The sequence below is a fragment of the Pseudocercospora fijiensis genome (genome assembly GCF_000340215.1).
Source record: "Pseudocercospora fijiensis CIRAD86 unplaced genomic scaffold MYCFIscaffold_1, whole genome shotgun sequence".
Lineage (NCBI taxonomy): Eukaryota > Fungi > Ascomycota > Dothideomycetes > Mycosphaerellales > Mycosphaerellaceae > Pseudocercospora > Pseudocercospora fijiensis.
In genome coordinates this window covers 3,326,674-3,354,620 of record NW_006921532.1, presented here as the reverse complement: position 1 = coordinate 3,354,620, position 27,947 = coordinate 3,326,674, and the positions used below count along the sequence as shown (strand labels likewise).

General features: G+C 49.5%; 11 protein-coding genes across 11 annotated transcripts; 6 read left to right on the top strand and 5 right to left on the bottom strand.

The window, feature by feature from the left end:
• Window position 1: 1 nt before the first annotated feature.
• On the bottom strand, window positions 2-1,233 carry MYCFIDRAFT_70384 (uncharacterized protein). The gene is made up of 4 exons (XM_007922104.1): window positions 1,072-1,233; window positions 968-1,014; window positions 715-906; window positions 2-657 (listed from the first exon to the last, which is right to left on the bottom strand). Exons 1-4 carry the CDS (start codon window positions 1,136-1,138, stop codon window positions 295-297), a joined length of 669 nt encoding a protein of 222 aa, XP_007920295.1. The 5' UTR covers window positions 1,139-1,233; the 3' UTR covers window positions 2-294.
• A 238-nt stretch (window positions 1,234-1,471) lies between these two features.
• MYCFIDRAFT_26543 (uncharacterized protein) lies at window positions 1,472-3,663 on the top strand (the record flags this gene model as incomplete). Its single annotated transcript, XM_007921570.1, has 3 exons — window positions 1,472-1,676; window positions 1,733-3,456; window positions 3,502-3,663. 3 exons carry the CDS (start codon window positions 1,472-1,474, stop codon window positions 3,661-3,663), a joined length of 2,091 nt encoding a protein of 696 aa, XP_007919761.1.
• A 1,187-nt stretch (window positions 3,664-4,850) lies between these two features.
• Window positions 4,851-5,549, top strand: MYCFIDRAFT_27473 (uncharacterized protein; the record flags this gene model as incomplete). The annotated part of the gene is made up of 1 exon (XM_007921632.1): window positions 4,851-5,549. One exon carries the CDS (start codon window positions 4,851-4,853, stop codon window positions 5,547-5,549), a length of 699 nt encoding a protein of 232 aa, XP_007919823.1.
• Window positions 5,550-5,684: 135 nt separating this feature from the next.
• MYCFIDRAFT_169627 (uncharacterized protein) lies at window positions 5,685-6,962 on the bottom strand (the record flags this gene model as incomplete). Its single annotated transcript, XM_007922981.1, has 13 exons — window positions 5,685-5,719; window positions 5,747-5,826; window positions 5,862-5,957; window positions 5,990-6,084; window positions 6,167-6,187; window positions 6,222-6,338; window positions 6,368-6,400; window positions 6,432-6,523; window positions 6,561-6,626; window positions 6,650-6,744; window positions 6,774-6,839; window positions 6,863-6,894; window positions 6,939-6,962. The coding sequence occupies 13 exons, from the start codon at window positions 6,960-6,962 to the stop codon at window positions 5,685-5,687; spliced, it is 852 nt and encodes a 283-aa protein (XP_007921172.1).
• A 108-nt stretch (window positions 6,963-7,070) lies between these two features.
• On the top strand, window positions 7,071-8,083 carry MYCFIDRAFT_169626 (uncharacterized protein; the record flags this gene model as incomplete). The annotated part of the gene is made up of 6 exons (XM_007922980.1): window positions 7,071-7,430; window positions 7,460-7,592; window positions 7,624-7,659; window positions 7,705-7,750; window positions 7,783-7,994; window positions 8,031-8,083. The coding sequence occupies 6 exons, from the start codon at window positions 7,071-7,073 to the stop codon at window positions 8,081-8,083; spliced, it is 840 nt and encodes a 279-aa protein (XP_007921171.1).
• A 280-nt stretch (window positions 8,084-8,363) lies between these two features.
• Window positions 8,364-9,374, bottom strand: MYCFIDRAFT_159097 (uncharacterized protein; the record flags this gene model as incomplete). The annotated part of the gene is made up of 1 exon (XM_007922979.1): window positions 8,364-9,374. A coding segment is annotated over exon 1 (744 nt), but the record flags the coding sequence as incomplete, so codon positions are not given.
• A 2,022-nt stretch (window positions 9,375-11,396) lies between these two features.
• On the top strand, window positions 11,397-13,808 carry MYCFIDRAFT_26591 (uncharacterized protein; the record flags this gene model as incomplete). Its single annotated transcript, XM_007921574.1, has 4 exons — window positions 11,397-11,705; window positions 11,848-12,412; window positions 12,460-12,705; window positions 12,760-13,808. The coding sequence occupies 4 exons, from the start codon at window positions 11,397-11,399 to the stop codon at window positions 13,806-13,808; spliced, it is 2,169 nt and encodes a 722-aa protein (XP_007919765.1).
• A 189-nt stretch (window positions 13,809-13,997) lies between these two features.
• Window positions 13,998-18,271, bottom strand: MYCFIDRAFT_169623 (uncharacterized protein; the record flags this gene model as incomplete). Its single annotated transcript, XM_007922978.1, has 16 exons — window positions 13,998-14,042; window positions 14,083-14,187; window positions 14,231-14,282; window positions 14,317-15,020; window positions 15,062-16,450; window positions 16,503-16,542; window positions 16,580-16,626; window positions 16,667-17,076; window positions 17,123-17,143; window positions 17,188-17,340; window positions 17,393-17,452; window positions 17,481-17,541; window positions 17,585-17,674; window positions 17,706-17,785; window positions 17,832-17,889; window positions 17,918-18,271. 16 exons carry the CDS (start codon window positions 18,269-18,271, stop codon window positions 13,998-14,000), a joined length of 3,669 nt encoding a protein of 1,222 aa, XP_007921169.1.
• MYCFIDRAFT_48154 (uncharacterized protein) lies at window positions 18,130-18,967 on the bottom strand. The gene is made up of 4 exons (XM_007921825.1): window positions 18,938-18,967; window positions 18,728-18,870; window positions 18,387-18,612; window positions 18,130-18,324 (listed from the first exon to the last, which is right to left on the bottom strand). Exons 1-4 carry the CDS (start codon window positions 18,938-18,940, stop codon window positions 18,313-18,315), a joined length of 384 nt encoding a protein of 127 aa, XP_007920016.1. The 5' UTR covers window positions 18,941-18,967; the 3' UTR covers window positions 18,130-18,312.
• Window positions 18,968-19,233: 266 nt separating this feature from the next.
• Window positions 19,234-20,133, top strand: MYCFIDRAFT_54958 (uncharacterized protein; the record flags this gene model as incomplete). The annotated part of the gene is made up of 2 exons (XM_007921927.1): window positions 19,234-19,296; window positions 19,380-20,133. 2 exons carry the CDS (start codon window positions 19,234-19,236, stop codon window positions 19,992-19,994), a joined length of 678 nt encoding a protein of 225 aa, XP_007920118.1. The 3' UTR covers window positions 19,995-20,133.
• Window positions 20,134-22,255: 2,122 nt separating this feature from the next.
• MYCFIDRAFT_129501 (seven transmembrane receptor protein) lies at window positions 22,256-23,539 on the top strand (the record flags this gene model as incomplete). Its single annotated transcript, XM_007924089.1, has 1 exon — window positions 22,256-23,539. A coding segment is annotated over one exon (1,284 nt), but the record flags the coding sequence as incomplete, so codon positions are not given.
• Window positions 23,540-27,947: the final 4,408 nt, after the last annotated feature.

Below are 27,947 nucleotides of genomic sequence, written 5' to 3'. Positions count from 1 at the left end.
GTATTTACTCGGTGAATTTGGTCTGTGCTGTGCTATTGGACTTGACATATGTGACCCATGCAAATTGTGTTTGACATGATATTGAAAGCACTCAACAGCTGGAAAATCCTCTTGAAAATCTAGCGCGCATGCAATAACGTAAGCGAGGTGTTCCTCGTGGTGGCTCGACCCAGTAAGGAAAAGGTTGCGGATACAAAAGACGCTCTCTCCTCGCCGTGGTATCTGATGGTCTTATCAAATCGCATCAAGTGAAGTGTTGATTGTGGAATATGAGACCAAACTCTTCCGCTCCAATCAGCAGTTGCATCCGCCAGGACCTCCCGATGATGTTCCTGGATCTTGTCGTGATCCCAAATCGACGCCACCTGGCCTGCCGGCTGCTCCACGCATCCCTCGCTGTGTGGCTTGCTCGATCGGCAATTTCTTCGCAATTGCTGTGAAAAGCTCCTTGACATTCTCTGCAGTCTTGGCACTGGTTTCGAAGAACAGCAGCCCTGCCTCTTTTGCATAGGCCTCCGCATCGGCTGTAGAGACTGCGCGTTTGTCGGGTTGCTCGGCTACCAGATCTGCTTTGTTACCGGCCAGAGCAATGATAATATTCTCATTTGCTTGTCGCTGAAGCTCCTTCACCCACGCTTTCGCCTTCTCCAAGGACGCCTGAGTGCTCTGTCAGCAAGTCGCTCAGCTGGACGAGTGTTTGAAGCGAGGTAATACCGCTTGCGTTATATCATAGACCACCACTGCACAGTTGGCATTTCTGTAGTACATTGGCGCCAATGACTTGTATCGCTCCTGACCTGCTGTGTCCCATATTTCGAACTTGACTGTTGTCTGTTCATCCAATGCGATTGTCTGTGTGAGAAATGCGGCGCCGATAGTTGATTCTCTGTAGTCGTCGAATTGGTCCTAAAAATCATGGTCAGCTGCTGAGGCCATGGCAGCTCGCTCATACCAGGCGGCAGCGTACCTTCACGAATCGCAGTACCAGAGAGCTCTTTCCGACGGCGGACTCGCCTGAAGAGGGTATTAGCAGCATGCAGCGACCTTACATGGCCAATCCCATCGGCTTACCCAGCAAGACGAGCTTGAACTGCGCAAAGCGTGCGCCGCCAGGCCTGGCGCTTTGTCTGGCCGCCATGAGGGGTGGAGGAGACCGCGGATAAGATCGAGCTCGGAATCGCTAGTGATCGGGGAGGAACAGACTGGCGGAGTGGAATCGCGGGCGGGCGGGTGAGGGTACGGTCGCGGTATAGTGGTGTTGTTGGGTGACCTTTGATTGTCCAGAGAGAGGTTCATGGGTGGACGTGCTCTGCACGTGCCTGGATTGACGTAAGTGCAGTTGCCAGCATGACAACCACCGCCACACACCCCTCAGCCCTTGCATCTTGGTCTGGCTCCGACACTCCTTGATCCGAGCTGCAGACACCACTCAACCATCACAGCAACGCCAATTCCCGGGTAGACGCACGCGATGAGTGCTTCTCTCCCGTTCAGGGACATCAACGTACACGCGTCGTCGACATACTACGCCTTCTCCTCGCCATCATCACCAAATGCGCCGACCCTGGTGGTAGATCGACCGTCTGGAGACATCAGGCTCAATGACGGCAAGATCACAGGAGGCCACCGCGTGTCCAGCATTTCTGGCATTCTCGGTATCATCAAGTTGCGCCTAGGTATGGTCACTCGGTGGCAGCGGACTAGCTGTAATTTGCTAAGCTTCGACGTGTAGATAGCTATGTGATCATCATCACCAAGTCGCAAGCTGTCGGCCGCCTGAAAGGGCATCAGATCTACAAAGTCGTGTCCACGGAATTCCTGCCTCTGCGAGAGCGCCAAGTCCACGACCAAGACGAAGATACATACCTGAAGTACTTGAAGATCCTCCTCAAGACCGGGCCTATGTACTTTTCGTACTCATTCGACCTGACCAACAGCTTCCAAAGACAGGTCCGAAGCAATGCAGACGAGCCGCTGTGGCAACGTGCGGACGACAGATTCTTCTGGAACCGCTACATATCTTCTTCCCTCATCGACTTCAGATTGGGAAAGGCCGCGGGCAGACTTTCTCGTGGCGCTCAGCCCGCTGTGGACCCTTATATCCTACCCGTCATGTATGGCATGATGAGCATCACAAATACATCCATCAAAGGCAACGGGCTCACCTTCGTCCTGATTACGAGAAGATCCAGACACCGAACAGGAACACGATACTTGTCCCGGGGCATTGATGAAGATGGCCATGTATCGAATTACAACGAGACCGAGCAATCAATCATTCTTAACGACAATGCTTCCTCGGGGATGATGAGCTATGCCGGCGATCGCGGCTTTGCAAATGGAAAGGCAGTCAGTGGTCCCGAGACACAGGTCCTGTCTTATGTTCAGACACGAGGCAGCGTGCCTGTATACTGGGCTGAGATTAATACTCTGCACTATACTCCAAAGCTGCAGATTCGTGGTGTGGAGGCTGCTGCCAATGCTGCAAGGAAGCATTTCGATGAGCAGATTCGACTGTATGGCGAGAACTACATGGTCAACCTGGTGAACCAGAAAGGCCGCGAAATGCGCGTGAAGGATGCGTACGAGCAGATGGTCAAGATTCTCCAGTCCACACCCCAGGAACATGTTGAATCAGATCGCAGGACGAGCGAGAGATTTGACGTGATCGAACCAGGAAACCAGCAAGGCTGGTACGACCATCTTCATTACATCTACTTCGACTTCCACAATGAAACTAAGGGTCTCAAGTGGTATCGAGCCCAGCTTCTGCTCGACCAGTTGAAGGATGGCCTGACCGAGGGAGGTTATTTCCATGGCATTGATATGCCTTCAGGTGGCGTCGATGTACGGCGGCGACAGACCGCAGTAGTAAGGACAAATTGCATGGACTGCCTGGATCGTACGAATGTAGTACAGTCCATGTTAGGTCGCTGGGCTTTGACTCGGATGCTCATCGACCTCGGCCTACTACGATCAGGAGAGACAGCACAAGACGACCAGACTTTCGAGCATCTCTTTCGCAACGTCTGGGCTGACAACGCCGACGTAGTATCGAAGACCTACTCTGGTACGGGTGCCCTCAAGACAGACTTTACAAGGACTGGAAACCGCACGCGCGCTGGCATGCTGCAAGACCTGAGCAACAGTTGTACGAGGTACGTACGGAACAATTTCGCCGACGGGCCTCGCCAGGATGCTTTCGATCTATTCCTTGGATACTATTCACCTGACACAGCAGGCATCGGCTCACTGCAGCAGTTTGCGGATCGCAGGCCGCTGGCTGTGCAGGCCGTCCCTTATGTGCTTGGTTTCTGTGTGTTTTTCATCGTTGTCAGCGCCAGCACAACGCGTCTACCAGACTCCACCGTATGGCCTCTTAGACTGTTCACATTCTTTAGTCTGGCGGTAGCAGGGTACGCGGGTCGATTCATGTGGAACTACGGGACGTTATACGTAAGTACATCTTACCCGTTCTTGACATGTTCTGACAACTATCAGGTCAACTGGCCTAAACTCAACACTCCCCAGTGGGCAATCGAAGCATATCAAGACACATTGGAAAAGGTGACGAAAGATCCGCTGCTTGGCCCATTCATAGGCGGTGGAAAAGGTGATGCGCGGCTCGGAATCCTTGAGGAAGGCAAGAAGAGACGCGAGTGAAAACCTTATTGTTTTTTTTCCTCTTGACATACAGCGCTAGCTCTGAACCGGCATCATTTTGCATTGTACCCGTCAGGCCATTCTACGTGCGCCGACAGAACTCACTGGAAATAGCATGGCGAATGGCGTATTCCAGGATAATGAGTATTAAAAGCTTCCCCTTCAAGTCCGGTCTCTGTACTTACACGAAATGGACCACTCGGTTGGCCTGGCCTGTCGCGCTGAAGTGAAGTCACAAGGCGCCAAGCCGCGACTTTTTCGACATTGTTGACATTGTAAGCCGCGACCAAGTCATTCTGGCCCATGCTACACTTTCATTGGCTGCGACTAACAATACGACAGAATGTTGCCAAATATAGCGACACGATTGATCTTTGGAATATAGTGTGGTATACCTCTTGAATCTTCTCCGTTGTGGGGATGCTGCTGCCTCGGACCGGCGATACGAGTTGCAATGATGCATAGTAAGTACCTAGCTATTACGAGCTGTAGTGATACGCAGTAAGTACTATATACCTAGCTAGTACGATTTGCAATGATGCGCTAGACTGCTCTGGTATCTTTACCCATTTTGCCTCACGGAACATGCAACCCGGCGCTGCCGATGATCATCAATCTTTGCTGCTATTGACACCGGTGTGAGGTCTGCCAGGGTATATGGTGGTTTTATTATGTAGTGCAGTGGTCGTATACGAGATGTCGTATTAATGCTCCATACGCATGTCACATATTGCTGCTTGCCACCTAGATGAGTACGGCCTCAATGTCATGTCTCGAAGAGATTGGCATATAAGACCGTCCTTGCATCCTTCGAAAAGACCATTCAGCATCACGCCTTTAAACCGCCAAAATACCACTTCGCGAATCACACGCGGCTTTTTACGACCTCATCGTCCGTTAGCACAACAAAATGAAGTCTTCATTCGTGCTCTCTTTCCTCGCTGCTGCAGTGGCAGCTCTCCCAGCACCGCACGCCTACGAAACCGAGGAAGCCACGACATGTCCCGGCCTCGATGGTGAACAGGCTCTCAGCAACAACAATCGTGCATACAAACTGTCTTGCCACAAATGGGTCGACAGTAACGCTGTGCTACGCATCACCGAGACCGAGGTTGGCTACAAAGGCTGTCTCACAGCCTGCGATGGTACAATGTAAGCATTCTCCAACTAATAATGGCATGTATGTAATGAATGCTGACTTGTTTCTCAGCGGATGCGGCGTTGTCCAATATATCGCTACCGACGAGGCTCAGACAAAAGGATCATGCACAATATTCCCCAAGAATGCCACGGAGACTATCAAAGATGGCTCCAGTGATTCGTGGACTCTTGCCGTGCCTGTTGAGAAGACACCCAAGGTATTCGGCGGCATTGCGTTGCGATCTGCTAGTCCTATTCACTTCGCCAACGTGAACGCAGCGGAGCTTCAATTCTTTCTCAACAAGAACACATCGACTTATTGCCCATCTGGTGTGGAAGGTCTTGACTGCTCGGCATTCAACAGTAACCAGACGATCTTCACCCAGGCCGTTAATTCGACTACGCTCTCTCTGGATGTGACGGTACCTGGTGGCCAGCAGGTCTATGTCACAGATTGTGACGAGAAGAGTGGTCAGCTTGCTGGTGAGCTGAAGTTCACTCAAGCTCACCCTGCTTTTACTCCAGGTCCAGCACTCTATGAGGGTTTCACAATCTCTGCTGCCGGTGATCTTCAATTCGAGAACAAGGACTGGTTTGCTTGTCCGATCAATGAACCCAACAGTGGCTACGGTATTTGGTCCGTGGCTCGTCTAGAGGGATCCAATGCCGGTGAAGGTTGTCTCGGCTTCTCATTTCGCGTCGTAGAACTCGACGAGAAGGTCAAGACTGCGTGGCAGTACAGCTAGAGCTCGTAATGGATCGCTTGAAGGGACTCTGATTGCATGGCGGGGGTGCATTGCATTTGATTTGATCTGTGGATTTTGTATATAACGTTACGATTCTCCTTGATGTTCTAGAGATTGTATGATAATTGAACTTATTTACATCCACGACAAGGCTTTCGTGTTTGGCTCAACTGATTCAAAAGACGTCTTGTCTAAACAATCGTTCGGATGGTTGACATGGTGATACCAGTTGGCCAAGAATTCATAGGGGGACGGCTGCTCCACAAGTACGACGGTTCTCAACGCAAAAGCTCTTTGCAAAGATTAACAAACATCGAGGTAAAAGGTAGTGGCATGACCAAGTTGTGAGCCTCGGGACAGCTCATTCCCGCTACGGAGCAAAATACAACTTTCACGTAGCGTTCCAAACTTCCAAAAGCTATACCATCGTCCCCTTACACTCTTTTGATACAACTCCATGGCAAAAAGAGCTGGACGCGCTGGGAATTGAACCCAGGGCCTCTTCCAAGACCGAATTGAAGATATCAAGAGCTTGCTAAGGAAGAATCATACCACTAGGCGATGTTAGTTGGTGTATATGCATGTAAATTGCTCGGAGTGAAGCTTACCTAGACCACGCGCCCCAATTGGATGAATGTCTCGCAACCAACGCTGTAATAGTAAGCTAGAAACAAGGAGCTCAAATGGAACACTAAAGCAAGGTGTATGGAGCTTGGTAAGCAAGGGGTGTTGATCGAATTCTGTATGCCAAGCCTCGCTTAATTTAGCGCCGGACGAAATGAATGAACACTTTTCGCAAGCAAGGCAGGTTTACCGACTCGTGGTACACTGTAGTGATGGGGTCCACCAACCTGTGGATGGTGTACACGCTCTATAATACACTATGTATACGACCCTTTCAGGCGGGCTCATTGTGTATACAAAAGGCGGAGTTATCGGATACGCTGATATCCCGCCTACAACCCGCCAAGCTGCTTAACATTGCTCGGATATCCTAGTATTCGGGCATACCCGATGTGTATCCATGGGTGTACACCAGTATAATATACGATGTACACAACCTCCATTTCTCAGGGGCTGTAAACCCACAACACTAGTACACTGTACAAAGTAGTATCTGTTCGCTGGGCTGGGAACAGACACATGTGTGAGGTCGGAAGCCGCCAAGGCGGATGGATGCGGCAACGAGTTAGTGCTTCTAAACGAGCAACGAAGCAGCCTCACCAGCGAGGCTGAAACCTGCTCCAAGATTTCAGTAGACGATTCAGTTGATCTTCATGTACAGCAACACTTGCGACGACAACACACGACACCATAATTCGCGTAACCAACTCCTAATAGTCTCCTATAGCACAACTTGCAGATGCTTATTACAGTTGGTTGTCAGACTGACTTTAATTCCTGGCCGCTCATACTTTAAGCCTTGTCGAAACCTAGAAGTCTACCAACCAACTCCACCTGTTCTTAACAACAGAACGCGTACTCTCTATACGCGACAATGTGCGTAGCATACAATTCACCATGGCCACTCCAGAATACCTTACCCCTGTTTCCACCGTTCGCAGCAGGAGTGCGCCACCCAGCAGAATGAAACGACAACCTTCAAAGCGACTCTCAATCCTTACAACCGGAAGTCTACGGGACGAAGGCTCGGAGAAGTATTTCGAGAATTGTCTACGCGACCATAACGATTACGACCAAGCAAACGGCATCAGCAACGACGCGATCCTCAGAGCGAGACTGTCTAAGATCCAGAGTCCAAGATCATTCTTCAAAGTACCGGACCCCATAGTTTTTCCGATTCCCGCAGAGAGACCTAAGCAAAGCTGGTGGCGACAGCGTCTGAAACTCATGAGCAGCTGCTTCCGGAAATTCCAAACAGTCTGTACCCATGACGAACAGGAAGCCAGCGGGAGGATGAGAAGTGGGAAGTTTTGATTTTCGACTTCCACAGGTATAGACTTCAAACAAATTGGAGGGCTAGGTCGGTTGGTGGGATTCAGGCATTAAGATTGACCTACTTTTTGAGACCAGAAACTTCCAGTTCCGGTCGTATTATCTTAGCAAATTGCAGTGATATTGGGCAGAGTTGCGATTGGTTTAGGAGCAAGTCGACCGGATTTGAACTATCGCGATCTTTGTGGCATTGTGTGAGCATATTATTCTTGCCATGACAGACCATTCACCCTCTGCCACACGCTGTTCTTAATACGTCGAATAATGTGCAGGAAAGTCACATCTCCAACTATCGCTGCGCGCCAGCAGTGTGTGCAGACTACCAATGGACTCTTGCGCATGCATTGCAAGCACTGATGGTACCTTTGTTGCGTCGCTTCATGGTGTCCAGTTCTGATGAGCGAACGCTACCACATGTTCGAGAATGGAGCTGCCGGTATCCTTGGCTGCTAGCAGTCAAAGTCGCTCGTCAGAGACGCCCTCATCATCGTGCTCGGCCAGGGCTGAATGTGCCCAACTGAATAGGGTGGCAGCCGAGATACTGGAATATCGATCCGCAGATGACGATCAATCGATAGAGAGCCTTGCCTTTCTGGACTCGAATTCAGGCTTCGGACGAAGATCTGTCTAGTCCTATGAACAGGCATCTTCTACATTAAGCGATTTCGAGATCCAGAATATGGTACCGCTTTCTGTCAGGGTACAGCTCATTTGAAGGACAGCAAGCTTGCCCTTGCGGTTTCGCTGACATCGATGACAGCTTCGTCAAGTCACGGCTGGAGTGCCTGTTTCCTCTGTGACTTCGGAAACGGCATCGAGTAGCTGCTTCCGTGTGTCAACTCGTTGCGCCCGTGGTGTTCTCGTCTCCTGTATCAGCTTTCGCATGCACCTAACCATGCTTTCTCGCTCACTGGGCTCCGCCTCCGCGCTTCCAGCCCATCTGATCTTGCAATCTGCATCGACTAGATAGACGAAGCCCACTTTGTCGTTCAAGATACCAATAGCTTCTTTTACGTCTTCATCCACGCCGCGACGGACCATGAAGTACTTGCGCTGCTCTGCTTTTGATCTCCCACGCCTGAGATTAGCCTGGAAAGCCTGCAACAGCCACCACCGGAGAATATTTTCCTCGCAGTTGATCCATACCTGCTGGACGAGGTCCTGGTTTTGATGCAAAACATGATGCAGCTCCGGATTCTGCTCTTTCGATATGAAAGTCTCAACCTGACCCTGCGCCCACGTGCTTGAGACGATGCTAACCAACGACACTTTGCCCTCCATCACATCACAGGTGTCCCTCCCGAAGCCGCCATAGCCGTCCTTTGGATCGCCTTTCTGCAGATCGCTACGAAGCGTCTTGCCGTAGAAGTTTGGAAACCATAGACTGACATCCGCTCTAAATAAGCGCTCATTGCTCCGAAAGATCTTGCCCTTGTAGAACCGCAGGTTGCTCCAATCTCTGAAATACGGCTTCGACATCTGCTGCGTCATCTTTCGTCTGCGTTCCAAATGCTTTTCGTAATTCACGAAATCACTCCGTTTCTGGCTGAGTGAGCGTGAATCAACGCCCATGTTGTCTCCAGGCCGTGGAGGCACGGGCATGCCGATGGGCCGTGACAGAGGCTGCGGTTCGAACTCTTCATCATCGTCGGACTTTCCACGCTTGAGAAATCCAGGTTGCGAATCTGCTAAGCGCCGAGCTACCAGCGGAGAAGACGAAGCTGCTACGTGAGGACGTGGAGGTGGAGGAGAAGGTCGCTCCGGCGTGGAGTCATAGTGTCGTCGGGAGGCCACACGAAATGCGAGCTGTTCCTGAAAGACAATCGCACGTAGCGAGCGTAATGCAAGCTGCGATGGTGCTTTCAATACCATTGGCGGCGGGGAGGGAGTAGCAATCCCATCGTGAATGCGAGAGATTCACATTCACATTCACATTCACATTTGACTGAGTTTCGGGAGAGCCCCACTCACTCCGCTCCTCAGAGGCCAACGTTCTTCTCCCGCACCACACACCGCACCCACTCCCATATGCATCACCTTCTATTATCGAAGTCCACTGTACGACTGCGATCACAGAATTTACAACGTCAACCAAAGGCTCGAACGACATCCATCTCTGTACTTCGATCTGACTCCCATCGCGTCGGACATCATGACACCATGTCGACGAGTGACGAGTGCGCCCGGCTATTAGGTTTATGGGAAACCCATCTCTCGAACTACGCGTGCCTGAGCCATGAGGCCCTTTTCACTACCATGGAGCCATAGATCTCACAACGCTAGCATGTCCTGGAAACTGAGATGGCCTTCTCTCGCGAGACATGCGCCCCCGCTGGTAGCAGTGTACTTGCACACCACCACACGGATCATGGTCTCCCCGAGGCACCGAGGCTGGAACTTGTAAGCTCTGTTCAGTATACTACGTCGTGAGCGCAGAAATCCTGACCCCTGGATTCAGATTCCTGATACCCTACTGCGTCAAGCTATATCTTCATTCGTGACAGGTTGAACATCAGCGAGAAGACCTGTGGTATATGGCGCCTCATAGTTGACAGACTGTTGCAACAATTACTGGTTTGCGACTGTCCATACATCTCCCGAATCGCTTCGAGACGGGGGAAAACGTAGTCCCAAGGGCGGACACATCGATCACTTACGACTTACGACGACTTGGAGGCCAGTTTGACTCTATTTTCGGAACCCACTGTTATCTTACAAGTCAATTCGACTGGTCTCGTGAGGATTCTGCAAGCTTGGAGCTTGGATCGGATCGGCTTTCTGTGTTGTCCGTCTGAGATTATTGGCTTCGGCTGACAGCCAATTTGAAATATGTCTTGAGAATTGCCAGACCACGGCAAGGTCTCTGCAGCAGCACTAGTATCTTCTAAGGACAGCCATGATGCGCATCCAGAGTTTCGGAAGCCTATCACGGCTTTGGGACCTCGCCAGTTCGCCAGTGCCTGTCCTGACGAAGCACTGCGCGAAATGAATGGTTACACAGGCAAGGCAATTCCTATTGTAGCCAGAAGTGATTGACAGTCGTACGTTACAGAGAGGCCTCCACTCTTGTCCTTTCAATTAAGATGACGATGCACAGCAAAGCGCCGAAGCAATGGAAGCAGAAGACATTCTGCAATAATATGGTCTTACGCAGGAAACGGGGACGAGTTGATGGAAGACCAAGATCCACGAACAATCAATCTCTGACACGACTAATCTATAAATGAACTTGTCGACGACCGGACCTCAACTATACCTACTCCATTCTCCAGAATGCGAGAGACAGAATGACAGATCTTGCTGAAGCATAGAAGATGGAGGGGCAAGTCAAGCGATGATGCCAGCTACAAGAATTGGTCAGAACAGGCAACAGCTCCGTAATGATCGACCAAGAAGCCGACTGGTTGCATGTGACAAACGATCCTTCCTAAGATTCCAAAAATGTCCTGCTCGGTGATAAGAGATCTGGCGCTCGCTCTCTTGCCTGCATGGTTGGTTGGTCCCCAAAGTTTGCCATCTGCCTTGTAACGTTACAGTTTAATGAAGCTTGGTTCAAGTGACATACATGTAACCAGGATCTCCCACTCACGCACCCTGTCACCGCGCGTGGCAGACTGGCAGTGTCTATACGTATACGAGGTTTGGTCTTATAGTGATCACCATCATTCTATCCTGATCGCTGCTCTATCCTGTCGCTCGCTGCATTGGCCGACGCCGGAACACTCAATGTTCGTTCCTCCGTTTAGGTCTTGTCCTTTACACCTGCATCCATCTCTATAGTCAGACTTCACTCCTGGACTCGTAAAGAGAGTTCACTCTTGTCACTCGTTTTCGCTGGTTTCGCTTCTCAGTCACTCGTTTCGTGTCCGACCGGACGGTCCTAGAGGGAGGATGCTTCTGCGATATCTTTCGTCGATCATTCTTTTGACCGTCACTTTCGTCAAACCGCATGAACACAAGCATGGCGAGAAGCGTGGTCACCAAAAGCGTCAAGGTTCGAGCTCAAGTCCATATCAGCAAGGCATATACGACTACATCGTTGTGGGAAGTGGGCCTGGTGGTGCACCACTTGCATGCAGACTTGCTCGTGCTGGCTTCCAAGTTCTGCTCATAGAAGCTGGCCAGGACACGAGTGGCTTTTTGGATACCCAGATTCCATCTTTTCATCCTCGAGCATCGGAGCTCCCGGAGCAGATGTGGGTAGGTCAGAGTAATGGGATGCATCATCGATGCCAATCACCAACACGCAGTACAGGCGTACAATGTCGAACGTCACCCATACCCAAGAGGTGATCAATACAATGATCCGAAGTTCCAATACCGGATACCGAATGATCCAAAGTATGGCAATGCGCTTTACAGTGGATACCCTCCCCCATATGGGAACTGGACCTACCTCCTCCCCGACGGCCGTACTTACGCTGGTCCGAGCCCACCTGCCGGTGCTCAGCCCATTGGTCTCAACTATCCTCGAGGCAGCGCTCTGGGCGGCAGCGCTCAGATGAATGCAATGGCAATGGTAACGCCTTGGATGGATGACTGGGACCAAATCGCAGCCATCACTGGAAACTCCTCGTGGAACGCTGAGGTCATGAGAGAATACTATATCAAGCTCGAAAATTGCCGGTACCAGCTGAGCTCGGTTGTCGGACACGGATTTAAAGGATGGCTTCAAATTGGTATTACTCCACTGACATTGATTGCCCAAGATCTGAAGTTGGCGGCCATTGTGGCGGCCACTGCTCAGGCAATGGGCAAGGGCCTGATCGATGGCGTGCTGAACCTGGCCACTGGACTTGCACATATTCTCGCGACAGACTTGAATGCGCCTGGTCGCTCGCGTGATCAAGATGTGAACATTTGGCAGATACCAATCTCCATCAACCCAACAACGGGTTTACGATCAGGTAAACCTTCCAGCTCTGTCGTTCCTAGTCAAGCTGATTTACGACAGGCCCGGTCGACTTTGTGAAACAAACCGTACAAGAGGGATACCCACTTACCGTTCAGCTCAATACTTTCGTAACCAAGATCTTGATCGACCGAAGCGGCCACAAGCCAAGGGCTGTTGGCGTCCAATATTTGTATGGACAGTATCTTTACTCTGCTTCGCCACTCTCAACAGGACAGTCAGGCACACCAGGTTACGCCTATGCCAGAAGAGAAGTCGTTGTTAGCTGTGGTACCTTTGAGACTCCGAGTACGCCTCACTTCGCGACCTTGTGCTTTGATTCATGCTGATAGCCTTAGAAAGAACTCCTTAAGCTCAGCGGTATTGGACCAGCAGATGAGCTCGCTCAATTCGGGATCCCTACAATTGTGAATCTTCCAGGCGTTGGCCGCAATCTGCAGGATCGTTACGAGGTTGGCGTAGTCGGCAAATCGGATGTTCCTTTCTCGCTGTTCGCTCCTTGCAAGTACAACTACGAAAGTCCAGATCCATGCCTCCAGCAATTTCAAGGAGGACTCACCCCAATCGATAAAGGCCCCTACACATCCAACGGGCTGGCGATCGGTACCACCTTCAGCTCATCAGTGAACGACGATCCGAAACCAGATGTGTTCATCGTCGCCGTCCCGGCATACTTCCAAGGCTACTACCGAGGGTACTCGAAAGCAGCCGTTCTGGACGCTCAGCACTTCACTTACGTCGTCTTGAAGGTGCGGTCGCGAAACAACGCTGGCACAGTGACGCTTCGCTCCACGAACCCGCTTGATATGCCAGTGATTCGATTCAACAGCTTCGCGGTCGGCGGCGATCTTGATGCACAGGCCGTTGCTGAAGGTATTCAGCGCGGTCGTGATATCTTCCGCGATGTCATTGGGCTCGATGGCACCTTCACAGTCGAGACACCGCCAGACGAGCTTCAGGGAGCTGCGCTTGTGGAGTGGGTCAAGAACTACGCTTGGGGGCATCACTGCGGTTGCACTGCCAAAATCGGCGCTCCGAATGACCCTTTGGCAGTGGTAGATGGTGACTTCCGCGTTTATGGAGTCGATGGGCTTCGCGTTGTAGACAATTCAGTCTGGCCAACGCTGCCTGGCTACTACCCTACGATCCCCATCTATATGATCAGCGAGAAGGCCGCGGACGTGATGCTTGGACATAGCCCTGGACCGATCGGTGCGTTCGATAACCTCGATCTGGGAAGTGGACCGATTGGTACTTTGGGATCCGACATCATTGGCACAGTCGCAGGAGTCGCCGATCCGAACGTCGGTGTGACTGGTATTCTTGGGTCCTTTGGCAACCTTCTCGGGGTCCTGACCGTGAGTATCCCGTTCATGCTCGGAATACCGTAGATGATTATGCTGACTTTCGTAACTCAGCCTGGCAATCCTCCATCTCCGGATTGAACGTGAGCCCTGGGAGACATTCGACGCCACCATGGCACGAACTGGCGAGCAAGGCACGCGAACGACGACGAGGTCTAGCATGTGCTGCAGTCTACACTTCACGTAGATACATTGGGTCTCTAGCCCCGCAATCGATTAATTCTCAGGCGACATAACTCTCCCCGCAACAAAATATTTGGTCTTGACTTGGTGCGAGGCCGCTTCCGCTCCTAAGTGCGACTATCTCATCATGTCGCCACTTCGTCTTCGCCCACGCTGCCATTTCCCATTCTTCAGAACACTTGAAATGAACATTCCTTTCATCCTTGGCCGCAGACATTGGCTCCTCATGAATGTTGCATCCTGTTCAGCGACCTCAAACTAGCCACCTTGAATGTATCCACGCAATGCTTGAGCATGCGATCAGCCTTCGTTCTTCCTCTCGACAAAAGATTCTAAGCTGAAACCAAACCACTTTTGCAAGCGTCGAGCCATATTATGCAGCATGATATGATCGATGGTTGGTTCCGGGTGGGGTCTATGGAAGCAGATGCTACCTGAGCCGTTGCTGAAGTTGACTGCAGAACCAGAGGCCTCTGTTGCTTTAAAGCCAGCGTCGACCATTGCTTGGACGAAGAGCACCCATCGGGTATCACTTTGAGCTCCAGCAGGAGAGAACATCTTTCGGAAGACAGAAAGACTCTCCTTCCTGACCTTCAGCGTCTGCAAGTGTGTTTCGGCATGGGAGGATTCGTTGGTAGAAGAAGGTTGTGAGCTGCGCTCGATCGTGCTTTCATCGCTCGAGGACGACTGGGTCATGCCATTTACGCGCCTGGCTTTCGCTTTGGTCTGCTTGTGGCATACTGGACCATGTTCGAGAGCAGACTTCCATACAGCTTCTTGCTCCTCAGCTTGTAGCAGTTCAGCTTTAGCGACAGCAGCCATCCGGGAACGCTCAAGGTCGTATAGCTTGCGTTCTTCATTGACCAGTGTCAGATATTCCGGCTCAGTATCGTATGATATTGCCGCTTTAAAGGTCGCAACGGAGACAGCAAGATCTCGGCAACCAGTCAGTGCCAAGCGCGCTCGTTGGGACTTGATACCTTTCCAAAGGTCTCCAAGACGCTGGCGGCATTCTATAGCTCTTTCGAGCCAAGCGACATCTTTCGTTTCTTGCGACTATTCGAGACGTTAGCATACGACACGGGTACTAAGGGCACATGCAGAAACGCACGACCGGGTATCCCACGTACCTTTGGCCAACGCAGTTCAATAAACTTTGCCAATAAAGGCCTCATTTGCTTCATGCACTCATCATCGGACATCCTCCAGTCACTACAAGTGCTAGCCTTGTATATGGGCGGAATGTCGAAGTAGACAGTCTGCCACTGTCGGTCTGCGACGAGCTGCGCTTTGCCGAACAGCTGATGCAAGTCGTCCAGGAGCATGAAATCGCCGAGAAGATCAAGCATAGACTTGTCCATGAGTTTTGCTTCTCTGTCCTCTCGCATCAGTGCATCGAGCACGTATGCGTATCCATACATGGGTTCCCGACCATGTGTAGCATCTGCCGCGAGGCATTGCATTCGCCATTGCAAGCGGCCTGCGGGAGCGTAGGGATCCAAGCCTTTTCTGATATCGAGCTGCATTGCGCCACCTGAAGTCAACAACTGGTCGTGCTCGTGATCCTCAACGCAACCAGTGTGCCCCATGATTCTCACAAAGCTGTCCCTCGCCTTGCGAAGCCGAGAGGTGATGAGATGTCTAGTCTGCGTGAACAAAGCACTGAGTTCCAACGGAAGCAAGACGCCAGGTCTGCATCCATTCTCATGCCTCTCAACAGCGTTGTGGAATTCCTCACAACCCTGGACAACGGTGTACCATAGATGGAAGCGAGTGATCAGCTCGTCGATGAGCAGTCCACCAACTTGAACCTCCTGGTCTCTTTGGCGCATGCCCATTGCAATATTACCAATGGTCATTCTCCTGGAACGTATCAGGTCTTGGAAATATCTCGGATCCGTCTGCAGGAGCCAGAACTCATCTTGTATCATTCGAAATTGCGTTCTTGCTTTGTCAAGGACCAGTTTCGAACTGAAAGTCGCAGGAGACGCGAAAGCCTGATTTTTGTAGGAACTCCAAGCAGCATCGCCCCCAGAAGCTCGAAGTCCATTGGTCACAAGAGCACTCCATGTTGTGGATCCTGTTGGCGGGGACTCATCGACAATGGAGTGAGTAATTCGCAAGAGTGTGCACATGAGTTCATGCTGAGCTTGGATTGTCACAAATGCTCGCGGAAATCCAACGATAGCCCATCTGTGCGTAGCTTCAACGTCAAAGGAACACAGTTCTCCGTAGCCAGCGTCGCACATTGTCACACAATGTTCATTGTACCAAGCTGGAAAGTAGCCTGCTGCCCATGCTCTACAGGCTGCATGTACGTCGAAGATTGTCCATGACATCGAGCTGTTTGAGGTTCTTACGTGAAGGAGGGAAAGAAGCTTCATGGGATCGTTGGCAAGGTCTCGCAGACTAAGCCACTCGCCGCCGGACCAACTCTCGTAGTGCTCGTCGTAGCAGTCATCGTTGGGGCAACGTGTCAAGGTCACCTATCAGCAAAAGTGGAGATGTCAATAAGGGCTCTTAATCCTCTCTTTGCACGTAGTTATGATGACTGCGCGTATGGGTACCCATATTGCAGCTTGAATTTTGAAGGGCAAGTTGTGGATGTTACTCACCGGCCATTTGCCAAAAATTCGAGGAGCAACATCACTGAGCATCCTGCCTCGTTTGTCCGCGCTTAGCTTTTTCTTCCATCTCTTCACGATGAGGTCACCGTACGCCTGGAGAAGTGTCGACAACTGCGAGCGAACATTCTCAGTGTCCTCGACCATGAAATTGATCAGGTGCTGCGCGAGGCCGTCCGAAAGATGCGCCCCATAAAACAAGGCGAAGGAACCGGTGGCTGGGTCAATCTTCTGGTCCATTGTAGGTCGCCACATGGTCGAGTTAACGCCACATTGCATGCTGTGGTTGCAACTGCCAGGAGTGTCACAAACGTGATGCTCGATCGCGTCAGGGCAGTCGAATGGAATCGAGTACACAGCAAGGTCGTTTTGCCCTTTTACGGCCAGATTCGAGATGAACTCTGATGCTTCTGAACCAGAAAGGCGTATTTCTGTCTTGTCGCTGCTGGCCATCTGAGCCTCAAGCTCGTGGAAAGGCGCATCCCGACCTAGATGAATGGCAGGAGTATTAGCAATAGCCTAGGCAATGGTGACCGTGAGCACGGCGGAGAACCACTGAGTGTTATGCGCAACCGAAGGGCTATAGCTGTTCTTGTAACGTGGAGCCATGCCTCTGATGAACTTACCAGACGCGGCCAAACCCTTGATGTACAATGGTGTCGCCATTGCAAGAACGGGCGATGGCCAGGTTGCAGAAAGGGTGAAGTCGTGCGTGCGGCAAATGAAAGACGGCGAAGCGGACAAACGAAGGGCTTTGAACAGCCCATCAACGGCAAGAAAGACGTTTCAGCGTTTATGTGGGACGGTTTTGCAAAGCCAAGATCGTGTGAAAAAGCTGTCGCTGGAGACAAGCACGTTTCTCATCTCCAGAATGCCCGATGATTGTTCATACCCATGCATCGACAGCGGCGTGGTGTGCTCTTCGTCAAGAGTATCCGATTGAGACGATAAAGCTACTAGTGTTCAATGCACACGAGAGGACATCGTAGGGTTGACTGCTGCTATGCAGCAAACAAGAAGCCTGAAAGCGTTCTGGGACGGAGTCATGCAGGAAATCGCATTCGGCCGCTGCGTTTGCGGTGGACACTGTTGTGGTTTGCTGTCTTATCGGGCCCACGAAGATCAGGCATTGAGTAAAGCGATGCGACTGCGCCTCGCTCGCGTGCGGTGGGCACATGGTATGCCCCTGATATGTGCCTAGTATCAATAGCAGCACACCATCAGAAGCGGCAAGTTAGGAGACGTTGTTCCACAGAAGCTATGCGAAGGCCGTCACCATCGAAATGAATGCGAAGTTGATGCTTCGTTACCCACGATAGCAAGACAAACAATCTGATCAGCTACGAGCACACTTCCACGTTGTGATATGATGCTCACATATGGGCATCCAAGGCCTCGGTGCCTCTGAGCAGCACACGAAGATGGCCACGGCCACGGCCACAGCAACAGCGTTGCCTCGACATTGTCGCGCGTGATAAGAAACATCCAGGCAGCGGAAATTGCAGAAGCAGATTGATTATGGAAGGGGCGGACTGGAAGATCGGTGTTCTCGTGCGCATTGTGATTTGGAGGTATTTTGACCATTTCTCTCTTGGTCTCTACTGTAGCCGTGCATGCCTCAAGTGGGCGAGCCACATTTTCCAGCCTTCCTTTTCGCCATGAAAATATCAAGCGCCCAAGCATGCCATGATCCGTAAAAAACGCCGCAGTCAATGTCGTTCAATTCATGCAACGGCCTGCGATGTCCGTGTTAGCATTCCGTGCTGCCCAGCCGCGCTTGCCATGTTGCCGATCATACCTTGACGGCGAAGTTTCTCTGAGGGAAGTGTCGCTGCTTCTTCTTTTGCTTCTCAGTGACGAGTTTCTGCTCCTCTGGGGATAATCGACGGCGGATGGCACGGGTCTGCTTTGGGCGGAGGTCGAGTGGCAGGTACTTCTTGTTCTTGTAGAACAGACGGAGCTGAGCGCGCTGGTTTGCGTTGATGATGGTGAGCACGCGGGCGATCGACTTGCGGACGTCGTGGCTGCACGAAGCGTGTCAGTACCCTCTATTCTCTTCCCATGCGAAGGTGCGCGGCTGCAGGAACAGTCCAAATGTGCGTATCTCAAAATCGGCTCAAAAGGCTGTGGGGGGCGTACATCTTGCTGAGCTTCGACTGGGCACCGCCAGCAATCTTTTGAGTGCGCAGCTGGACCAGCTCCTGCTTCAACTCATCCAATTGCTTCTTCAAGTCATCCTTGTTCTTGCCCCAGAGCTGGGCGGCCTTGACCTTGCCGGACGACTGCAATTCCACCGTCAGTATGTCCGACGAGCATTTCCAGGTGGTTTCGAGGTGTAGGCGGGCGTACCATTTTGACAGCTGTGGTGTTAGTATTATCGTCGCGGGTGTCGTCGCTGGATTGCGCTTCGCTTCAAGCTCCGCGAAAACTGAAGTGCTGCACTTTCCACAGTGTGGCCTTGGCAATGCGCTTGCCCCGAAGCGGATCCTTCGGCAAAGCCTCGGGCTGCGAAAGCATGAGCGTGTGGAGGTTTCGTGTCTGGAGTCTCGTGATGTGATCAAGGCAGTTGAGTTTTTATTGTAACAACCGACTCATACAGAAATCGCACAGCAGCATCCATAGCAGGACTGCATATGTAGATGACCATGACTGCAAACATGGGCAGCTGGGCACAACTACGGCAGCAAGCACGAGCGCAGGAAACACAGGTCAGCATGTTCCAACAACTGCATTTGCATTTGCGTTAGCACTGTCGAAGGCCATCTCCGTATCATGCTCACAGTACAGCCAGACAGAGACCCTATTTCATACATACGCGCAATTCGCCTCGCAAACAGACATCGCAGCCAAGCCGACCGACGATGAACGCAAAACAGAAGAGCAGCTCAATGAGATCCTCGAAAAGCGATCCTCCCTTCTCCAACAACTGGCGCGCGTACTCGACTCTGAAGCGCAACCCTCAGCACTCAAATCCACAAATCTTGCCCGACATCGTGAAATATTGACACAACATCGAACCGAGCTCTCGCGGCTAAAGAGCCAGATCGAGCACAACCGACAAAGAGCCAACCTCCTCTCCAACGTGCGCTCCGACATCGATGCCTACCGAGCACGAGACAACCCCGAGGCAGCGGAGGCGGAATACATGCTCGAGGAACGACGCAGATTAGACAACAGCCATAACGTCGCGGACAGTGTGCTCAGCCAGGCATATGCTGTGAATGAGAGCTTTTCACTGCAGCGGGAAAGCTTGGTATCGATACAAAGGAGGATTACAGGAGCTGCCGCACAGATTCCTGGTATCAATGGGTTGATGCAGAGGATTGGAAGCAAGAAGAGAAGAGATGGCATCATACTGGGCTCGTTCATTGCTTTCTGCTTCTTGGTATTGCTGTGGTTCTGGTAGCTCACAGCCAATATTCTGCCTTTGTCTTTAGCGCGGCGTCTGAGGGAGGGGGCATTTCTAAGGAATTTCAAAGGTATTCTTCGAGCACTGTACAGTACACCAACCAGATATGCTTCCTGGTAGTGAAGTGTGCAAACTGCTCGGACGACAAAACAATCCCCGGCGCTGAACCGCTGCTCAGACTTTTGCAACACTGCTTAACGATGCCTGTACAGCGCCGTCAGAGTCAGCTGACACTCTTCGCCAGCCTCATGATTTCGCAATTTCAAGGTTCGCGGTGATACGAGGTCGTCTTCGACCCCTCCGAGTTACCACTCCCTACCCGAAGCAAGCACCACCTGCACGACCTTGCTACCGCAGTCCATCCTCCCGCACCGGAGCACGCACAAACTTACCTCCACGATTAGCACGAGACTTTCGTGTGACCTGCAGCACTTTCGAGCCTTTGCGCATGTGGATCCGCAACTTCTTTGAATATCGCCAAGCTGTTTTGCGTCAACGTTCTCTCCGAAAGCCAAACTGATTATCAACGAAGAAGAAGGCTGGCTGCACGTCTGATTTGACAGAATATCAACAGCAGCATTGCAAGAGTACCGACCTGGAGCCCCCACGTCCTCGCTTGGATCTATGCTTCCGCTCTTGAACGGAGTGGTTGAACTCAGCAAGAATAGCCACAACAGCATCAAGGACCATGCCACATTTTGAGGTGGTGGACCGGAGTTTGAGTGGAAGACGCAATAGTCGCAGCGCAGGCTGAGGTTTGGCGGCGTACGAACATTGTACTCGACTGACCATAGGATTGGGCTTCTCCAAGGCGAAGCCCAGATAGAAGGCACATGTTGTGCGCATTATGCACAGCTTGCGTGCAATATTTTCAGATGAGCTCGACATGGCTAGATGTCTGTCGATGAAGGAAGCCACGTACGACCCGCCAAAACGAAATCTGCGTTCCAAGCCCTGCGTGGTTGCAACTTGTATTGCAGTTCATCCCGGCGACCATTCAAGCATGATGGAACGAAAAAGTGCATCAGATTCCAGGACGTGAAAGCCTGTCAAGAAGCTTGCGAGATCCGAGCACGCCACACATCAGCGATATTTCTTGCATCCATTTGTTACCAACATTTAGCGTCGTCAACGTCTGCGATGTAGTGGAGGGCCATTAAGGGGCCTTAAGCAGATCCCTCTCGTTGATGTGCGAGTTGGGCGATTCATCGGTCCATCGACTCAACTGGAATAATGTCGGTTCGAGCTCTGCACACTCCGACAAGCTTTTTGCATCTCTTGCCATTCTTCTTATTCCGTTGTAATTTCTAATCCTGTGACGCGATTTCTTCTCTGCTGTACTCTGGTCTGTGTTTCTGTGTGATGGCAAGAGTTACGAGACGTTCGAATACTGATGCTCGTCTGAAAGGCATAGGCAAGCAGGGTACAGCCTGCTTCGCGAGTGCTTTGCTTTCCACAAATTTTCGACGACATCATTCATCAGTGCATTGTAAAACATGCGCAATGCTCAGCCTCACTAGGCACAAGCTTTATCACAAGCACTGCCAGGTGGTCGAAGGATTGGCGCACTAATCTCTATCGAGTATACTCGGCTCCAAAACCAATGGTCAATGTTCAAACCAAGCCTCTCGGAAAGGATTCACCGAAGCAGACCCTCAGTTCCATCCTTCGCGATGCCAAAAGCAGCTACTCTTGCGCAAACCTGCAGGTTGCCACGCGAAGCTGCAGGAATATGCTGGCTACACTCAGCCCTCGAGGCCATTATTGACTTGCGCATTGCTCAGATGATGTGAGTCGTTGCCTGGTAGCGGTCGCCGGCGTAGAGGTTTTCAGCTGGCTCGCATGACAATCTGCTTCTGTCGCACTGCTAACTAAGAATGCAAGTCTCAGCAGGCGTCCATGCTTTTAGGAAGAAGATATATGGTAATTGTTAGTTCTCTCGAGGTGCACTCATTCGCACGTCCTTCAAACTCAAGCAATTCATTCCTCCAACCTCAACATTCTCTTGGCTTCTGCCTGTTCTATGCTCCGCTCTCACTTCACTTGGTACCGGTGCTACAAGCATGGGAATCTTTAGCAATGGGACCTGTCCTGTGCCAGCAGGCGCGACGGACTTTCATCACACTGGAACTGCTCACAAACCTATGGTCTATGTTGCCGGCGTTTCTACAGCAATGACCTTCGGAATATGCATCACTCTCATGTGAGTCTTACTCAAGATGCTATGATGTTGGTACTGACATTCGATAAGCACGGCTCATCTGCGACGATATCGCGCGCCGAAGGAGCAGCGTCAGATCATTCGAATGGTTTTCGCACCTTGTGTTTTCGCTCTGGTGGCATTCTTCGAAGTCTTAAGCTATGAAATTGCACCATACATTGATCCACTGGGCGACCTCTACGAAGCTTTTGGACTTTGCGCTTTATTTCTGCTGTATCTGCAGTACGCAGCACCGAACGGCACCTTCGACGATGAGACGTTCGAAGCAGTCAAAGCAGCCCAGGAAGGCAAAGCTGTGAATTTTGATTTTGGCAGAATCAGCTGGTGTTTTGGTGAGTTTAGCCTGGGTGTGAAACTACCCTTACAGAATGACATTGCTGACGGCTCACATGCAGTGTTCCAATACCCCGTCTTGGAATTGCTGTCATTAATCATCCTTGAAGCAACGCAGGCTTCTGGCCATTACTGCGTCCAGTCGCTGAGTCCTCGTTTTGGTCATCTATGGGTAACCGTGATTTCCAGCGTTGGTGTTGGTGCCTGTGTGCTCGCAATTCTCCGGTTCTACGGACGCATGACAACCCGGATAAAAGTCCGCAGAGGCCTGGCAAAGCTTGTGTGCTTTAAGTTGATCGTGGCCCTTCGATTCTTCCAGAGTCTGGTCTTCAGCATCTTGCTCGATCACGATGTGATCAAGACTAGCAGCACATTTGGGTACAACGACATCCTATACGGACTTGAGAATTCCATCACTTGTGCTGAGATGGTTGTGTTATCGTTGGGATTTTGGTATGCCTACTCCTCGACGGAGTATGGATCCCACTCCAAGTCCTTGAGCCCACGCGTCCTGATGTACAAGGCTGTGTTGGACGCGATAAATCCCTGGGAACTCATTGTTGGCATCTTCCGGATCTTCACCGTTATCACTCATTTGCGAGTGACAGGCGGGTTTCAGGATTGGAATGCCCACAAAGAGCAAGTGAAAGCGGATAAGCGGGCGCAGAAGATGAAAGGCCGGTATCAGACGCTCGATGGCATGGAGTCGCTCGCGCATCCTGGTGCGTCCCATGGCCGGTCGGGCTCGAGCTCCCAATTTGAGGACACCACTCCTGCTGTGTGGCATTATTCGGTCGGGGGCCACCCGATTCGTCAGGCCCCAGCAACATCGCCGCCGGCGTATCAAGACGGCGATCTAATGGCAGAGTCACGACCTGGTCAAAGGACATTTGCTAACGGCGGCGTCTGGGATGGAAGGTGCTACGAGAGGAGTCGGTCGCCTGAAAGGTTAACGGAGGACGCTGCTGCGCGACGAGATATGGTTTAGTGGAGCATGTGGTGCCCTAGGCGTTGACGAGATGCTGTCTCCTTGTTAGTCAAGAGGTCGTTGATTACACCTCAGCCTGGCAGGGCGGCGGGCATCAAGCGAAGAAAGGGATGAATCATGCGATCTCTCCTGATGGCAGATGCCCTCGTTCTTGCCTTTTCGAGGCTTTGCAGAACTTTATTCCAACTTCACGTCCACGAAGCTGAGTGGCGCTGGGCGGCTTTGCCTTTTGCACACTTATCGAGCAAGCATTAGGGAACTTCAAAAGCCACCAATTTGCAGGGGCCTCTCGAAGTCGGCTACTAAAGTAGATACTAAGGTTACTGCATCCTTCGAGGGCTAGTTTTCTACCCCTACGAGCTACTAACTCGCAGGCCTAGGCCGTACTTTTAAATAGCCCTATCTAAAAGTATATAAGACGCTATATTAACAATTAGTAGGGGTTATATTCCTTTACTAACTATAAGAAGCTAGTAGTTTACCCTTAGCTAAAGCTACTAGTAGCCGTACTAGCTTAGCCTATTAAACTATATTCTTACTACTAGAGCGATAGTAAGGTAGTAGAAATATTAGGTAGCCGAGAAGGTACGAGAGGGCTCTACTTATTATATAAGTAAAGGTCTATATATAGCCGTTAGTATAATTAGAAGCTAGGCTTAGAGGGCGGTTTAATTATAGTAATTATAGTAATATAGATCCTAGGATTAGAGATACCTTTAGAGGTAGTAGAGGTCGTAGATTATTAGCTAGTATTATTAGACTCGCGATCTAGTCGACTATTACTATAAGAGCTAGGATAAGGGCTATTAATAAGTAGTATTCTATCCGGTAGCTATACCCCTTAGAATTTAAGGATATAGAAGTGCTTATAGCCGTTATAGAATACCCTCTAGTTACGACTAGGCCTCGTAATCTTCCTTATAGTACTAGTAATATATCCGAAGATACTAGATAATCTAACTAGTAGATATAGCGACTCCGCTAGGCTCCGGAGATATTGCTTACTAAGCCGCCCCTTATTAAAGAATAAGAATAACTTCTACCTTAACGCTAGGCTATATACTACTATATTAAATATATAACTTAACGTAGTAGCTAAATAGCTAAACTTCTTATTTATATCCTTCTAGAAGCCTAGAATAGATAGCCGCTTATAGACTATATAAAGCTATTAGGACTAAAGAGGTTATACGTAATTAGTATATAACTAGGCTCGAGTAAAGTTAGGGTCTAGATGCCTTAGGCAGGGCTTAGCGCTTAGTAATAGGCTAACTTGCCCGCCTTCCTCCCTTTTCTTCTAGTTCTTTATCGAATACTACCCGTACCTACTACTACCCTATCTACCTACTAATATACCCTTCTTATATAGTATTCGATCTACCCTTTAAGGGCAGCAGCGAGATAGCCTTTATTTTAAGCTTTTAGCGGTATAGCTACGAATAAGACTAATTTAACTATATTGCGCCTAAAGAATAGGACCTATACGCACTATTCTACTAAAGACAACCGTACTAATTATTAAGCAAGGCCTTCTATACGGCCTATTATACTAAGGCAATCGCACTAGACCGATATCTACTAATTCCGCTATATCCGTACTATAGGGGCCTATAATATATTATTAGTATTACCCTTTATTATAATAGCCGGATTATTACGAAGCAATAACAATAACCGCGGTGCCGCTAGCAGCGCTAGCAATAACAATACTAGTAGTATAGAGCCTATTAATAAAGAACCTATAATTCTAGGTAACGATCTAGAATTGCCTATTGACGACATTCTTAATAACATTATTAATCGTCGATATAGCTAACTAGCCTTTAGCCCCTAACTAGTAGGGAGACTTTAAGAAGCTACCTAAAATAGGCTTACTGCCCTACGTTAAGAGTAGTAGCTAAAGGATAACCTCCTCGAACTTTGCCGCCTTTAGGAAGCCCCGATAACTACTACTAAACTAATAGTAGGACCTTCCTCGCTATCTACTTAGAAGAAGAAGGATGCTAAGCTTAGGGACTGTACTGTATTTAACGGCTCTAGTCGTAAGCAATACAATAATTATATACGTAACTATAAGCTTAACTAGCGAAATGTACCGAGGGCTCTTCTAGACGACTATTTACTAGTTGTCTACGCTATATAGTATATTAATAGTAACCTAAAACGTACCTAGGATAACTATTTTAATTCCCTCGATAACTAGACCGCTATTTAGTAGCAAACCTATAAAACTATTATACTAGACACCCTTAGAAACCCTATACTAAGGCAATAATATGCTTAGGACTAGTATCTTCGAGCTAAGCAAAAGACTAATTAATCGGCTCGCTTATTCGAGGCCTATTTAAAGACCCTTAAGGATAACCTTCCGGCTAAGACTAATTCTATATAGATCTCGGAAATACGCCTAAAGCTTAGATAGGACTTATAGGAGCTTATCCTCGAATTAGACCGTCGCCGTATATTTAAACAAGCTAACCTAATACGCATTCAATTTATAGTCGAAGTAGAAATAGCTAAGCGAGCTATTTAGCTTTAGTAACGGCTAGAATTAAGGATCCGACTAGCTAGTACTAACCGTAGCAACCGTAGTGCCTACGGAGGAAACTAAAGTTCCTACTAAAACAATAATGCTAATAATAGGAACAGTAGCAACGACCGGGGAAGAGGCTATAGCCGGCGGCTACATAGAGGAGGCCGCGATAGGGGCCGTAGAAGGGGCTCGTATCCCTATAGTGCTAACCGCTCTACTAATAATAATAATAGCTATAGCAATCTACTAACCGGATTAAAGTGCTTTAACTATAATAGTACTAGCTATCTACTAGGCTAATACGATAAACCTAGGGATTAGGCCCGGATTAACCGTACTTCCGCTAAATATAAGAAACACCTCTTAGCAGCTAACGCTACCCCTATAGGCTAACCTTCGAAAAAGGAATAAGCGCCGCACTAACTATTAGTATTATGCGGCGTAAGACTATTAACATTGTACTAGCTATTATACGCACCTGTCTCGTATAGGACTTATATTATACTAACTAGAAGGCTAAGGTTATACTAGATCTAGGGAACTCCGTTAGTGCCCTTATTAGCTATCGCCTAGCTAAGCAATTAGGCCTCCGACAATTGCCTAGAACTAACCTACTAACCCTTGCTTAGTTTAATAACGCTCGGCACTTAACCTATAGGGCCTACTACGTTCCTATAGCCCTAAGAGACGACCTTAGTAATAAGCGCTTATTAGATTTTACTGCCTACGTAGTAGATATAAATAGCCTCTCCTCCGATATTATTATTAGCAACCCTATTCTTAAGTACTACGCTATAGTTATAGACTTAGGCAGCTAATAGTAGCGATTTAGAATCGCTAGGAAAGAGGATATTAAACACATTAATATTAGCGAGTGCCCTAATAATATTAGGGTCCTATTTATTAGTAACCTAATACTAGCCTCCGCCTTAGCTAATCCGACCGCCGACCTACTCGGTAGTAATAACGATAAACCTATGCCCCCTAATAGCATAGACCCTAATTAGCTTGCTCGCATACCCTAGCCTATTCGAGAAACCTATATCGATGTGCCTAAACACTACCTAGCATCGATATTACTTATATTTAAAGAGACGGATTATAAGATTAATATTATAGAGAGCAAAGAGGTCCCCTTAGGCCTTTAGGCTACTCTATAACCTTAGTAAGCGTAAACTCGCTGTATTACGTAAATACCTAGATAAGAACCTAGCTAATAGTCGAATCTAGTGTAGCAACAGCCCTACTAGTATACTAATCCTTTTTGTTCTAAAGAAGGATAGTAGCCTACGCCTATATATTAACTATCGTAGACTTAATGCTGTTACTATTAAAGACCGCTGTCTACTTCCGCTTATTAATAAGACCCTCGATTGCCTATTAAAGGACGGAAACCAACACTACTACTACTACTTGTAGTAATAGTATAGGCTACCGAGGGTAACATAACCTATAGCAATATAGACAGCTATGTTTAGCAAGATAGGATAACGAGACTATCGCTTAGGCTAATAACTAGAGCCCTGCAATATAGGCATTATAGAAGTGTAATATAAACAATATGCTATACGAGGTTAGTGCTCTATCTATAATATAGAAGGAGGCCTCTTATATAGGCTCAAAACTCAGCCTAGGTATATAGGGCCGGTTACTAGCTAATACTGTCTAGCGTATATTTCTATACTATATTAGATATTAAGGATACGTACTATCGTATCTGTATTCGCAAGGGCGACGAATAGAAAATAGCCTTCTATACCCGCTATAGCTATTTCGAGTATCTAGTTATGCCGTTTAGCCTAGCTAACGCCCCTATAACATTCTAGTCCTATATTAATCGTACCCTTTCGGGCCTACTAGACTACCTCTATATAG